Raw genomic sequence first — 16,086 nt, 5'->3', positions numbered from 1 at the left:
ACAGCCAGCCTGCTTGTTATCACTGCATGTTGTCCTCATACATGTCACCCTCTCGGCACACTCAGCTCTTTGGGGTTTGTAATAAATTATCTTTCCAGAAATAATGACAGCAACAACATTCCTTTCACCTGGCAGTGATTTATCCCTGGTATCTCTTCCCTCAGTAGGTGCTCCTACTAACATATGAATAAAATACAGCTTTGTACATATGTCCAGAGCAACCTAAAGGCTTCTCAGCAACAGTCAGAAAACCTAGCATAAGATCCTGACAGAACAGGACAAATTATCTCAGGTTCAAGGTCTCAGGCTATTCACTTACAGACTTAGTCAAACTTGAGAGCAATCTGAAAGGAATTTCAAGTGGAAAGGGTTCAACATTTTTTCATTCTTTACTACATGCTAATTTGGCACACTCTGATTAAGGATTTTTAGTCTTTGCAGGGCGCAACATCAGAGAAGATATATTGCTAGTCTGAACCAATGGGGGAAGATTGCTTCTTATTATTATGTAACAAGGAACATATGTGCTACCTTAGTGCTCCATAGAAGATATTAATTTAGTGAAAACTTCTTTTCTTCTTTTCCAGCAGCTCTTAGTGACCACACATGGAGTAAAAGTTTTAATTGCAATGCAAAAACATGAATGGAAAATAACTTTCACAAAACCTATAAAATCCCCCCATAGCTTTTATTTAAAAAAACTTAGCATATGTATATTAAAAAAATAGAAACCTGTACTCAAAAGTATTCTCACTATTCACAAGGTCCCTCTAGATTCTAACCAGCTACCATGAAGGTCTTCATGCCGTGATCCAGTCAACTGCAGATGTTGCTGCAAGTAGCCTCTTTATGCGGGCAGTTTTCTATAAATCTCTTCCTTGTTCTCACAGAGGTTTTGCAAAACAGATTCAGCCAAAATCACACAGAGCAGATATCATTCATCAAGGTCTAGCCCCTACACCAGATACCTCCACTTACCCATCAGTTTTCCTAACGTACGTTCTACTGTAATCCCATAATTCTGTTCAGGAAATACCTAGACATACTTCATCAGTTGGTGGATGAAAAGAAGGGGATCCTAGAATCTGGACAACTAAAATCTCAACAAGGTCCATAGATGTCTTGAACTTTAATAAATCTGTTTCTCACTGTAAAAAACCTGCCTGATTTCTTGGATCTTACTGGGCCTCACAATAAGATTGACTGTATACAGAAACAACCATTTACCTTCAAAGAATTCTTAAATCTCTCACTGTGAGAAGCTCTGGCTTTTCTATGGCTGTTAATAGTCCCATTTAACTTGATTAAATCTATCACTAATTTATAGAGCACTACAAAGTACTGAAAATGAAGAAGAAATTAGCTTTTTGATAGCATTGTACACCTCCATGGTAATGTAGCAGAATGCTGATGTACCAAAATCAAACTGGCTGGTTAGTAGTAGATGTAACTGAAGTGGCAAACTTCCAGACAGCAAGTTCTCCATTTTTCCACGTTGAAGGATGTTGGATATAGATAGTCCAGGACTGTTTGATTTCTGTAGGCTGTAGCTAAGTGGTCCGTGGCCTACTCCTGCCATCCATGGATCATTGTAAATTTGTCCTTTTGACCACACAGTATTAGTTGGATGATATCAAAAGAGACAATTGATCATATGAAAATACTTGTGCAGAAGTGACAATATGAGTTACACCTCCTCCTCAGCTGCCACTTCTGCCTAACTCTCAATTCATCATCACCATATAAGTATGGAAGCTTGTTCTTACTTAATATTCTCTTAATGAGAGAGAAAAAAAGATGCTGCTTTGGATGATGGAGTGAGAGACAAGGCTGGCAGTGTATACCAATGTATCGTTCCTGATAGCCAGTATCAGATCATGTACAGTTCTTCACAGCAGTGAAACACTATACTAAAATGTTCTAGGTGCCTACTTGGAAACAGCACAGACTGTGTGGACAACATGTTCTCAAATGGCATTCAGTTAACCTGGATTAAGCTTATAAATTGTGTTCACACAGCAATTATCACAAATCATTTCACTCAGATAACTGCAATCCCAGAAAAATTTTCAGTTATGGCTCATGAACTAAGATGCTTGATGTAGGTTTGTCATTATTAACTAACAACTGGCAAATCAAAAGTCACTTTTGGACTTATTTGAGTCTAATACACTCTGCTATTGCCAAAATCTTTATTTTGGGTTATTTAAATAATTGCCTACAGCATAGTCCCAAAAAACCTGTAATACAGAATTTTGTTCCATACAGTGGGGAACAAATAGCATTTCTAATAGCAAAGTATCATTTTTATGTTTCTTAACAAATGCAGCAGCACATCATACTTTGAATTGTTGATTTTGGCATTTAAGGCAGATGTCAGTATCAGTTATGATTAATATGCAAAAATGCACTTTTTCAAACCATCCCTCTAAAGATAAGCTGAGCAACACAGAGCCTTATTGCACAGGCTGTAGGATTTCCTCTCATAGCCTGGCTACCTACATCTCTCTATGCCTCCTGAGAGAACAGAACAGGGCCATCTAAACAAACACGAAATAAAATCCATGAATACAATACAACTATGTATTTTTATAAGGTGAGGGAAAATCAAAAATTAAATTAGAAGAGATATTAGGGAGTAAACTATAAAAACATCCCTTCTTAGTATATCATACCTTCTTCTGCTAATTCCTTCCATCTTTCTTTGTTTGCTTGAATGATCTGCATCAAGTTGTTCTTAAAGCTTGTTAGGTCTACAGTTGCTAGAGAATTTTCTGTGTGAGTCCCTCCATCACTTGCTGTAGTTTTAAAATTGTGTCGTCTTTGTGTTTCAGCATTGCTTACTGCTCCCAAACTATTCTGGCTGCAAAAGGGGAAAAAAAAGAAAAAAAAATGAATTAGGTGCACAATAAGGTAGTTTTTAATAATACACTAACAGTTTGTTTGAGTCAAACTCCTACAGGTAATCACTATATAGAAATAAGAGTGTTCAACAAAGTATGCCCAAAAAGTATGCCTAAGATACAAGACATTTCTGCAACTCATGAAACTGTAACCTGGGAATAATTCTTACCAACCTTTTTCCAGGAAAGCCAGGGGGAGGGTGGGGGTTGTGGAAATACATTACATGTAGGCTGGATCTTGAAAGAAGGTTTATGTAACCATTTTGGAGCAGCTTCTTTGCTATGTTTTTAATCAGTATCTTTGGGGGCTCACAGGAAAAACATCTGATAGCTATTTGACCCATTTGAAAAAAGCAAGACATGACAATACATTGGCAGATAAATGAGTTTATCTTCAGGTAAAATTTCTCTTCAAGGTACAATACTTTCAATTGTAGTCAAAACAGGGTGTAGTACAGTGGCAATACAATCCAGCCCTTCAAAATAATATGGAAAACTAAAATACCCGGAACTTTATTAAAATTAATAAGAAAAAAAAAAGGGCATTAACCACCACTTACGAGCTACTGCAGCTACCTTACAAGTAAGGTAAAGTACAGGCCAAAGTGATTATTTGTATGTGAATATGCAGATACATGTAAAGGTATAGAAAAAAATATTGGTTTTAGGATGAAAATTAATTCTGGAATAATTTCAATTTTAGGATGAAAATTAATTCTGGCTTTGCACAGGTAATCACATCACAACATACTATTTTATTTTGTAGACATCTTCTATCATGGTGCAAAAATCAAGAGCTTGATAGGCAAAACAACAACCAACCAAACAAAAAAACCACCTGCATCTCATTAATAGTGTACTTAAATCTCTCAAGTGGAATTTAAATTGATTCATTTTTGGCTTCCATGTATATATGAAATAATACTAAAATGGGAATGAAGAAGCAAAATGGCCTACCGCATCTTTATCAGGAAGTGTAGTGATAGAACAAGGTGTAATGGCTTTAAACTAAAAGAGGGTAGATTTAGATTAGATATAAGGAAGAAATTCTTTACACAAAGGGTGGTGAGGCAGTGGAACAGGTTGCCCAGAGAGGTAGATGCCCCATGCCTCGAAGTGTTCAAGGCCAAGTTGGATGAGGCCCTGGGCAACCTGGTCTAGTGGGAGGTGTCCTTGCCCGTAGGAAGGGGATTGGAACCAGATGATCTTTAAGGTCCCTTCCAACACAAACCATTCAATGATTCTGTAACAAAATACTCAGAAAAAAACTAAAGCTGCCTTCACCACTTGCACTTCCAAATGTCTATCAGAAATCAAAGAACTGTTAATTAGAATTATACTGAAAAAGTCTCAAGGATAACAGAACTAGGAACTTCATTCTTCATTAATCTATTACAAAGATTATACTCAAAGGAAAAATGTTATCAGAGATGCAGTAGAAAATAAACTTATATTTTATGTGTGTATTCTACTCATTATTGTGTTTTTGCCTTTTATTATGCATGATCATCCACAGTCAATGGAGGAATAGCATACTGCAAATACAAGATAGCACCACGTGGTGGCAATACTGTATAGCTATTTATGTTACTTTTCCAACTCTTAAAATAATTATAAAAATTCCAAGAAATACATCATTATGTTAGTTATGTCAGTTCAAAACAGAAACAGTGTATTCATACCCGCATTATTATGTTAGTTATTTCAGTTCAAAAAAGAAGTAGTGTATTCATACCCGGGTGTCCCAAATGCAGGACTTTCAGATTTTGATGCTTCCTCTATAAGAGGCATAACAATTTTCTCCATTGAGTCCGTAAGAAGAGAAAATGTTGGTTCTACTATGAAATCAATGAAACCTGAAGGAGAAGAAGAGAAAGATTTCACAACACTCAAAACTAAAAATAAATTCTTGATATCAGGCTGATTTTCTGACTGTAGTGCTAACAATATACTAGATACCACTTGTACAATCTTGAGGGGAAAAAAAGCAAAACTAAAAAAAAAAAAAAAGAATCTGTGTAGATATAACTAGACGATAGTAATTATAGCTTTTCATTCCTTTTTCTTGTAAATTTTATGCACTGCAGAACACACCTACCATTTTGAAATGAATATTAATTATTGAATAGAAGGGAAGCACAGTTGAGCCAAGGGGCTAGAAGTCATACTGTCTCTTTTACCATTCAACACTTCTTGCCAAGGAGTTAATACTTCAAACTGCTGTTTATTATTCTGTGGAGGTAAAGTGTTATTTCACAGTGTGTAGGAGTGTTCTGTCAAATCAGCGAAGAGAACAAGTAACATCCCTAGGAGACAGCATTCATCCCACAGTTCTGAGATGTCAGCTCTGAACAATGTCTTTTACATTTTAAAGTGCTCATCAAGGTATGGAATGACACAGTGAGAGAATGAAGCATTATTCACCACTGAACACTTCAGAGGAAAAAAGTAAAAAATAAAAAAATCTAAAACATGAGCTAGCAATGGATTTCCAGGAGTCTTCATACTCTAACCAGGCAACACAGCACAAAGGTGAGCAGCAGTGCTTCAGCCTAGGATCCAGCTTCCTTTCTGCAGTAGGTGAGATGCTCAAGTGCATTGCCTTTCAAGTCCCAGTGAAATGGAATAAAGGACATTCTAGGTAACAAGATCAGACAGTACAACATGCTTCAACTCAAGGGTAAGACACCTTCACCTGTAGAATCTCTACAGCAGTTCCGTATTCACTCATAAAAAGTACAGCTGTTAGTAGGACATGCTGATCTATGCAGTATGCATCTAGGATAGCCTCAGTGATCTTTACCAATTTTTATTACATTATTATTGCTGAAGGAAACGGGTGTAGAGAGAGCCAAGACCTGTATTTCTGAAAATGGGAAGCTGAATTTTGCCTGCTGCTGACCAAAATGAAATTAGAATTGATGAGAACAGAACATAGTGGTCCTTTTCAGCCCAAGGAGGCTTGACCATGACACACCAGATCTCCACAGTCCAGACATCTGATGTGTGAATTAGCTTTAGTTGAGATGCATCTACAAAACGTTACCAGGTTTTCAGATTGCGGCACAGATAGACCTTTAAGTTCTTAAGCAAGAGACAACCTGTTTGAGGATATTATCTACCAAACTCTGAAGTGTGTACAGTAAAAATTGGGCACATATCCAGTACTTTGCTAAATCCCTCTCCTATCCCTCCCTCACAACACATGTGTTGCAATAAGCCCATATTCTTTGGAGACCAGTATATTGTTGCTTTAAGGGCACATGAGTTCAGTGAACAAATCAGTACAAAGAAATAATTTCTATATGATGGGATTTGGAACATTTAAGATTCAAAATGGGTGTAGGAAAGGTCCGTATGATTTTATATGCTCCTACATATACAAGAAAAAGAAAAGCACAACTTGTCATTACCTATTTGGGATTGAGCTACCAAAGTAGACTTGCGGTCACAGAGTGGCGAAAACTGAAGACCTAAAGCAGCCTCCTTGTCTCCCTGCAAACAACAATGTTTAATATTATAAGCACATATTTAATATATGGACAGAGAGACAAATGAATCTGAACACTGTTAGTATTTATTCAACAGATTACTTTCTTCAGTTATATTCTTAAACAAAAACAAGCTGCAGGCAAAAAGAAAAATCACTCTACCTTTAGAATTTCAGGAAAAGTAAAAGTCAAAATTATAGCTTACATTTGACAATTTTTATATAAATTTTATATAAAGGAACTTATTGCGAGCAAGCTCTTATTAAGAGCAAGGCATCTGCCAATGAGATTTAACATTTGTCAGGGAAGAAAAATAAATGACATTTTATATGAAGTCTGTCAGTATTCACCATTTAATCCTGCTGATCCCAGATGTGATGGGATTGGAGACATTTAGCGTGTATGTAATAGTACACCAAACATTAAATGTTTCCTTCTATTACATTGGTTTATTCAATGTGTAAAATTTTTTCAGTGGATTTGCACAGGTAAAGGGCATGATCTGACTAATTCATTCTCACTAGCTTCTCTACTGCTGAAGACAGAAAAAAGAACAAGTTCAATTTCATTAGTAATATGACTTGTACAAACCTAGTTCTGTAAGTATTTGAACACCTTACACCTGAAAAGACTTTTTTTTTTTTTTTTGTCAAAACAGTCTAGACAGGGTAGTGTTATTGCCATTTTACAGCATGGTAGGTCAACCGACCTGCAAAAGCTCAGAGTGTCTAGTTGCGCAAAAAGCTGAGGAGACAGATCTTTCAAAGGAAGATATAATTTGTGTTGCTGAAAAAACCTGGCTTCCAGAGGCACTGACATTATAGACCAAGGAAAACTTGGTCTTTCAAGTAAAATGGTTCTACATGTTAGCCATGGAGAGTGCTGTTTCATGATCATTCAGAGGGCAGAGGTAAAGGAATATACCATCTTTGCAAAGATCTTATCAGAAGCTGTTGTATAAAGGGGGCAGTATCAACCTTCCTTAGTCTTTTTATCATACATCATATTTCTAAACTTCTCTCAAATCTAGTTTAATAATAGCAATGAAACCACTTCAGACACAATGACAGATGTAACCCACAGATTGTGTTTCATGTGGAAATAGAGATTTTTATTACTATGGTAATAGTAATAAATTTTACACCCAAGTGTTCATAACTTGCCTTTAGTGTATAAAAGAACACAGGTTCAGTTACTACTAAGAGCAGTGTTAGTGGTATCTCTATGTAAATGCAGGCGACAGATTGTGATTTAATATAAAATGGGGTAGTTCTAACAATTCCAGCCATTGTAAATATAGGATTTCTAAAGCAATATTAATTTTGCAATCTCCTCTTAAACTAGATATTAAAAAAGAGAAAATTCCACACTGGTGAGGAATCCATTTGATGGTTTTTTATGTTTTCAATTAAAATAATTAATACATAATTAATACTTAAGTGTCATATAAAACCAAGTCTGCCATAAATTGTAATAAAGGACACAGCATTGATATCTAAATTGATTACTAGAATCTCGTAAGATTTAAAATCAAGAAAAAGATCAACAGAGTGAAAAAAAAAATCTTTTCTCAGGTGTTGAACTCACTGGACAAATTTTCTTTTGCACTTTTGGATCTCTGCAGACTGAGAGCCTAATGTTGTCTGAGCTGTGGTGCTTCTTTGAGTGACTTGAACTACATATTCCTTATTTTTAATTTTTGAGATTGGTGGGTGTATTTCTATTTTAAACAAATAGCTCAGATTTTCCTTGGCATTATAACACACCTTCTGTAGTTGTTTTTAAACTTTAAAAGTTCTTTGGCTTTTTCCTTAAATTAACACCTGCACATATTTAAATTATGATTAACAGTTAACAAAGATTTTTGTCTAGGTGAAAGTTCATTTTCTTGCTAGGGCCCACTACTTTGAAAGCTGCCTGTTAATACATTGTTTTCTTGGTGGTAGTTATCAAGCTCTGCTGCTTTTTCCTGCAAGGCAGTAGAAGTAGTTGAATTGCTATTTTTAGAAAAAGTAATTTTTAGAAAAGAAGAGGAGGACTTAATGGATTTTGTATACATTTGGACTACTTCATCTTGGCTGACACAGATCTGGAAATCCCAGAGATTTCCACCACACGTATTCAGATCAACAGAGCAGATGAGGCATAACCAAGCCAGAGCATCTAGGAAGCAAGAGGCCTCCCATGTCTGCACTACATTTCTATATGTACAGTTACTTCATCACACTTTATATGTGTTGGAACTGCTCCACACATGCTGTTATTCTTAGCCATACCATAAAGGGGGAATTCAATTCCTTGCACATTCCTCTACAGTCTAAGTGACTTTCACATTTTATACTGCTGAGCTGCAGAAATACACACTTGGTGACTTGATTCTATTGCTAAATGCCTGCTCATGGCTTTGAACAGTTTATTTGTGATCCAGCTACTTTGTCTGATGAGAGTATAGCTAAAACATTAGCTGATCCTGTGCACTCAACAACCAGCATAATGCTGTTTATTGCTAATGCTACATCCACTTGACTGAACACATTGCCTCACTGTCCCATGGGCTCTGTCTAGTCTGTCTCTCCGTGTCTGAAATGTTTTTACAGTTGGTCATTTCTGACCTTTTCAAGTAATATATATCTGTGGTAGTCTGCTCTTCCTTTTTCCTCTGAAGTTCAAAATCCTCATCATTTCCATTTACAGAAACAGACACAAACTCATGACACTACTCAGTATTTCCACAAAATTTAGTCCATTCTTTGTTTAGAGTAAGGCACCAGCTCTCCACTCTGTCTCCCCATTGCAAACCCCAGAGTCAAGGATGTCCTGATGCTCCCTATTGAGAATTTGTATAAAGAACCACTGGCAACTAGGCAAGAACATTCTAGGGCAGATCAACCTAATAACCTCCTGGTTACTGACTGACTGGTTACTGACTGGCTGGTTAACTTACTGACTTTTATTCTCTGATCCTTTTTTCCAGCGTGACCTGATTTGAAAATGTTAATATATAGCAAAATAATGACGATCAAGATGAGTGAGACATACGCTGTTTCATTATCTCTATTAATCATTTTTAAAAGCTGTGCATAACTGTAGGAATTGTGTAATATCTAAACTGTATTTTGGTTACTTTAAAAATGTGCATGGCCAAAATAGTCATTACAGGGAGAACGTTCCCCCTTCAGAGAAAATTTTTTTCACCTGCTGAGGTGAGTCAGAAAATGGCAGTAGTGACACCAACACCTATGGTTTTTTTTTCTTTGAATTCAGTATCTCATAAAAAAGACTTTCACAAGGGTGTGCCTTCATTTTTGTTTTAGGATATATCCTAAAACATCATCAATATATCATCCAGGGTTAACTGGATGATTCCCTCTAACCTCTGGTTTTGGATCAGGCTGTTATGAAAGCAAAACCTTCATAACGATGTGGTGTATGCATGGCAAGCACTGGCAAGGAAAAGTAATAGGAGGGTTTTCTGAAATATTAAATGGAGACAGAGCTTTGCATTCTTCTCTGAACGTGAATCTTTCTATTTCAAGTCCCTCACCCTACCCTATCAACGCTTCTTTTTAACTCAAAGCATATATAAATTTCTGTCTACAGAATGAAAACAGCTTGACAAGTTATATTATTATTGAAAGAAAAAAATGCTACAATACTTAAAATCCTGGTATCAGCTGAAACAGATATGGAGCTATAACAATTTCATCTTATTCACTCACATAAAGTTGAATTAATGTCAGTGGTATGTATTAAGAGTAAGGAATATATACTACTGACTATGCTTGTCAATCAGACTTAAGAAAATACTTAATTGTGTAACAATTGCTTCTTGAACTAATTTATTTAAAGATTTTTAAAATGGCACCTGTCGAAAAAATTCTTCCATCAGGGCCATGGTCCACCGGTAGTGCAGTTCCCAGGATTTTGCTGGATGGCTTATGTCTGCCGCATGTAGAATCAAAGACATGGCTTTGGCTTTGTCTACCCTGTCAATTCAAGGACATGCTCCAATTATCTCAGAACAAAAACAACTATTTGAAGTCTTTTCTTGTACATGAACTCATTTAAAGACTACAGATAATGAACAGAATGGAAAATGACCTACCCCTCTGCCTGCTGTAGAGTATGTCGCATTGTTTTAATTTGTTGAAAATGACCCGACATATCTGTAGACAAGACCATCTCAATGACCAAGCTACGCAATTCCCTAAGAATAATTAAAAGCAAAATGACTCATTACAATTCATTTATTCTACATATGGAACATTTCTTTAAGCAGTACTTGTTAATTTATAACTTTCTAAACAGCATCATGGTTTTTATTACCTTTTTTAAAGCATTTAAATAAATAATTAACAACTTGACCATTATATTGTAAAAGGATTGTGTAGAGGCAATGTACTTCAAAAAATGTTCTCTGTAATCACTATTTCAGAGTCACACTGGTTCAGAATTCCTCTTTTCTGGTATATAAACTAAAATTAAAGGCATTTCTGTAACATATTATAAGTCATTCCTTCTTTTCCAGAAGTAAAGTATTCAAAAAAAGTCAGTCTCTAGACTCACCACCACACAGGAGAATATATGGGTATCTTTTGTTACTGCCCTCATATTAGTGCAAAGCAGGCACAACACTAAATCTAGGAAGAAGACTGAAAACACTCAAAAGAGCAAGAGGTATTACATCTGAAATGCTATGAACATTATGCCAATATATGAATATTATGTCAAACTACAACTCATCTCAGAAGTTCCTTAATGCCTATTATATGAGTCAAAACAAGTTCAGGATTTATAGTTTATCTGTATCTTGGTATTAGGGCTAGAGATTTTGGCTTATCCATCAGTTTTCTCTTAAGTGAATATTAAAATAGTAAAATATGAATCGTGAGAAAGCATATTAATTTTCATAGTATGTGAAAGTACGTTTATTTTGTCAGTAATTGTTACTGATTTGGAGAATTCTGCTTTTCTCAAGGTAGAAGGATTGTATGTAGACCTTGTAGGAGTCTATTGCTTCTCTGTATGTTTTTAACAAGGCCTAGAGAGTACACATGGTGGAGAATTCATTCACATTAAATCTTTGTTTATGAAGCATATATCTTCATGAGCAAACCCCTATCTTAAGATGTCCAAGTATCAATTACAACAGTAGAATCCTACTTAAGTAATTCTCACTGATCTTTTATTCTGTATTCAATCTTTGATTTATTTAACAATTTTTTTTCAAAGAAATACATTTTAAAAGAGGTAAGTTGTAGTTTTCTTCAGGGTTGTTAGAACGTTTTTTTATAATAAACTATCAAGACTGCTTTTGAGTCAAATTAATGGCATATTTAAGCTGATACTCCTCATTGTTTTTTGTGTTATTCCTGACTTACTTTGATATAACTGGATAAAGACTCAGCCCTCTCACTTCTACTCAAATGATAATATCCAGCTATAGCAACCTGAGTTTAGAAAATGACTTACCTTGTCTGACCTCATAACGAGAGACTAATTTGCATCCCAACCTTTTCTTCTCCACAATGCTTTGAAAGCGTACCCTTCAAACATAGCCAAATCCATTTAAAAAAAAAAAAAAAAGCTAAACTGCATGAAAACTGAGGGCTCAGCATTGTTAAACCTTGCTGTTTGCAAAACTGAAATAATTATCACTTCCATTCCTATGGAAGATTCTCCTATTACCTTTCCAAGTTCTGAAATTTCTTTCAGGAGTATTCAGTAATATGCCCACTCCCATCACATAAGACACATACACAAGCAAAATGCAGCTTCTGGTAGATTCACACTGTCATGGCAAGTGACAAACCCAAATTATTACATCTGTCACCTGAAGAAGGATAAAACAATTTACTGTCCTTTTCACACACTACTGAAGATTTCAGGCCACTAAAACTGCTAAATAGCAAAGGAGAAGCTCTCCTACCTACAGTATGCAAAGATTTTTCTACCTGCACTCTCATCCATCATTAACAGAGAGACAGAAAATACAGAACTGGTAGAGAAACATTTAACTAAAGTTTCACTAGATCCAAGAGGGCTCAGTGTACTACCATTGCACAGAAGATTACTCTTGGAATCAAACCATTCCTTAACTGTCACCCAGGGAAAAAGACCCTCTCAACTTCCATATTGAAGGAGACCTCAGCCAATCTCAGACAGAACTCCCGTAGAGAAATCTCTGCCTACTTCATTAGGCAGTCCACAGCTAAAGGTATCATGATAATATAGCTCATGCTACCACAGCAAAATGATGCATGGGTGTTACCACCTTTTGTTCTATGACAAGAAAAGTAACTGTAATATTTATAACACACAGCAATTTTGGGGAGCCCACAGTTTGAAGAATACTGCTTTTGTGTATTCAGTATCCATTTTTCTTAAGTAAATGGTTATCTCCTCTTCTGTCATCTTTTCTTAATCTTCCCATAAACATATGTCCTACGGATATTTGTAAACAAGTAGCAGATGAAATATTATGTGAAAAAATGACATGAATAATGTTGCAATAACAAGATATAAGGAGTAACACATGAATTTCTCCATTAAGTAGTTATCCAATAAACAGAAACCAGTTTTACCTGGATTTGTTTATGACAAAGACATTTAGTCAGTTGGGCACTAGTGATCATAGAGTTAAAACCGCAGGAACAGGATAGGATGAGAACTGAAGACCTAAGGCTCATTTTGCAAGTTATAGCAATCCTTCTTTCCTCAGGCAGAAGACTCCCAAGAACAGTTGTGAAAGAGATGATGTTCATTATGCATTTTTTTTGTCTTTTTTATATAATCATTTATAATATCAATGTATACTTTATGACTGGAATGGTTTGGGACTTTAATACTGCCTGTCTATTTGTAATCATTGACATAACATATAGGGTGCTAAAACACCATGCACCCAGTAAATTAAAGGAGAAAGTAGGAGAAAAAGGGATACCTCTTTAGTTCCTGGGAGGGCTAAGTGACAGAAAAAAGCTAATATGGAAAACTGGAACATATTTTCAGAATTGAGAAAAGAGTGAGAAATGACTACGAATGTCACATGCGTTATCCACAAAGGGCATCCTCATTAGGATGCTGGCAGTGTTTCTCTGTTCATACCCAAATTCTGTGTTTTAAACTTAACTGAAGCTGACAGTTTATTAGTTCATTTATCTTAATGTTAATATGTAGAAAAGAAAGTGTAATACTATAAAGTCATTCCTAGTCATTTTGCTTCATCTTGTTGAAATAATTAGCAAAGCTACAGTTTAAATAAGCAGGGGTATTAATTGGAAAAAAAAAAAAAAGAATTCACTGCAACTCAAAAAACAGATCGGACAGTGGTCAAGAAATTAATTAGTGCCAGGAAGTACATTAAAAAGTTGAACAAATTATCATTTTAATTTACTGCCAATATGATTCAGTGCAAATTTCAAAACTGTTAGTCTAGTAGCTTAGTCACCGTCCTCAGGGGTGCTTAAGGAAAAGTTGGACATGGTGCTTAGGGACATGGTTTAGTGGGTGATATTGGTGGTAGGGGTACGGTTGGAACAGATGATCTTGGAGGTCTTTCCAACCTTAATGATTCTATGAATTTCAATGTAGATCCAAGAAGTTCACTCTCTAAATAATTAGAAATTGAGGAGCTTCTTTCATTGCACCAACAAACAATTGTATCTGATGACAGGGTAATGGAAATATTTTTGAAAATTAGAAATAAATACCAAGAAATCATGATTTCCATGACTGACCATCTAAAGCATCAGATTTCTACAGGTTGCACATGTTCTCGGACTGGCACTTTGGAAGTTATGTGTTTCATTGAAAGTACAGATTCTAAATGTCTAAGTAACAGAACATGGAACTGTGTGTCCTAGTGTAGCTGCTTGAGCTTATTAATCAGGTTTCATAAATTTATTCTAAATTGTACTGAATAGCCCCACACGTTGGACCAGAAATTCTACTCTCTATTAATTTCAAACCCACCAACTTCAAATTGGCTAAATATAATAGTGTGCGGCCACTGTAATCCATCAAAATTCACAAAGCTAAAACAAAATCCCCCAGTAAATTCAAACTGGGTTACAGTGAGAGGAGATTGAAAAGCATTTAGTCTGTGATTGAGTAACTTCTAAAGAAACATGGTATACCATCACATGTTCAAAAAACATGGAGAAAAGAAATGCAATAGAAGAGCAAATGGTCCAGAAAACAGGTCCCAGCAGATCAAGATTCTTTCTAATGTTGACATTGAAAATCTGGCTGTATATGAGTATTATTGCAGAAGTTTACAATTTACTTCCAGAGATCTTTCTCCAGAACTAAATTTACAATACAAATTTTATGATAACTAAATCCAAATGAGTATCCTCTGAGAAGAAATCCTTTATGAGAATGAAAAAGTGTATGTTTCTCCTTTCACTTTTTACTAAATTAAAAAATTAAAAATTCTTTAATATCAAGCATATTGGAGCACCTACAGAAAATAATGAACTGAAAGCCAAAAGGATCAGCCAACTTACATTCAATAATGTCTTTGTTTAGGGATGTACTAATCACATAGATAAGTAAAATCATGTAATTCTACCACGTAAATCAGTCCTTTATCTGTAAATATACACTATGCCAAAATGTGTTGTGATATTGATGTATTCTTATAATTGTAGAGTTTTGTAAAAATATAAATGAAGTAAAGTATAGCTCTGTTATTTATGATGGCATCATTTACTGTGGCAGAACCTCTTGGAAGCGGAACATCTCTGGCTGGATTCACAGTCCACCTATTTAAAAGTTATTTTTAGGATCTCTAAATGATAATAGCTATGTCTACAGAAACACACAGAAGACTCATGTTTAAGGGCTATATGTAGTGTTCGCTATGCTATACAAACAAGCCTCTTTTAATAGCTGAGAAAAAACTCTAGCACTTGCTCATTTTGTTCTTACATATCTTGGTATTTGTGATATGTCAGTTATGATCCTTACTCTTTCAGCTGGTGAAATTTTCTTCAGGAAGTACATTAAGAAGAAGAAAAAAAAAAAAAAAAGTAAGAATTCCATGGTGCTTCTGGACCTTTACTTTATTATTTTGGGACTTTCCATATATCTCATTTTTTAATGCTTAACGAAGATATGACTATGCTGTGCCACATTACACAACAGAAATCCCACAGGCAGTAGTGATCAGACTGGCAGTAGAGTGTGACTCTGCAATGGGGTTTTAACCCACTGTTAGACAAAGATAACCTACCTCAAGAGGGGCAGCTCTGAGGTTTTGCTGAAGAACTATCTCATCAGAGACTTTGTCCACACACTCCAACACTGTGCCTCATAAAAGCACAACCTCACTAAGAAAACTATTTGGCATCTTCCAAACAGTACTTCTTTACACCACAGCAGATTTCTCTAAGCTCTAAATATCCATTACTTCCTCCAGTGCCAAGAGTTTTTCCTGTAATTTGAACTCTTAAAATAGACTCCATAGAGAAGGCCTGGAGTTTTTACTATTTATAAACATTGGAATTATGTCTGAATGTCAGAAGATGACTTACCTCCAGTCATCTTTGGTTAAATTTGCCAGAATGTTCATCTCTTCTTCTTGCATGAGTCTATAAGCAGCACTTACATGATGATTTTCAAGAACAGAACGATCATTGTACAATATTGCAACATCTGACCTAGTGTTAAAAGACAGAAAAAAAAAA

General features: G+C 35.5%; 1 protein-coding gene across 18 annotated transcripts in view; it reads right to left on the bottom strand.

Moving 5' to 3' along the window:
- PDE1A (phosphodiesterase 1A) overlaps positions 1-16,086 on the bottom strand; it is a 183,690-nt gene that overhangs the window by 18,644 nt on the left and 148,960 nt on the right. For all 18 annotated transcript variants that reach the window (XR_013953790.1, XM_080600441.1, XM_080600443.1 and 15 more), the window contains 6 exons: positions 15,934-16,059; positions 10,500-10,601; positions 10,260-10,380; positions 6,317-6,398; positions 4,639-4,759; positions 2,676-2,863 (listed from right to left, as the gene is read on the bottom strand). Coding sequence is in view for 17 of the 18 variants with exons in the window: in XM_080600441.1 (XP_080456567.1) it covers positions 2,676-2,863; positions 4,639-4,759; positions 6,317-6,398; positions 10,260-10,380; positions 10,500-10,601; positions 15,934-16,059 (740 nt within the window). In the remaining variant the exon portion in view is untranslated. The remainder of the gene's footprint in view (positions 1-2,675; positions 2,864-4,638; positions 4,760-6,316; positions 6,399-10,259; positions 10,381-10,499; positions 10,602-15,933; positions 16,060-16,086) is intronic.

Source organism: Anser brachyrhynchus (genome assembly GCF_964034855.1).
Source record: "Anser brachyrhynchus genome assembly, chromosome: 7".
In the NCBI taxonomy this organism is placed as follows: domain Eukaryota; kingdom Metazoa; phylum Chordata; class Aves; order Anseriformes; family Anatidae; genus Anser; species Anser brachyrhynchus.
This window is presented reverse-complemented; position numbering and strand designations above follow the sequence as displayed.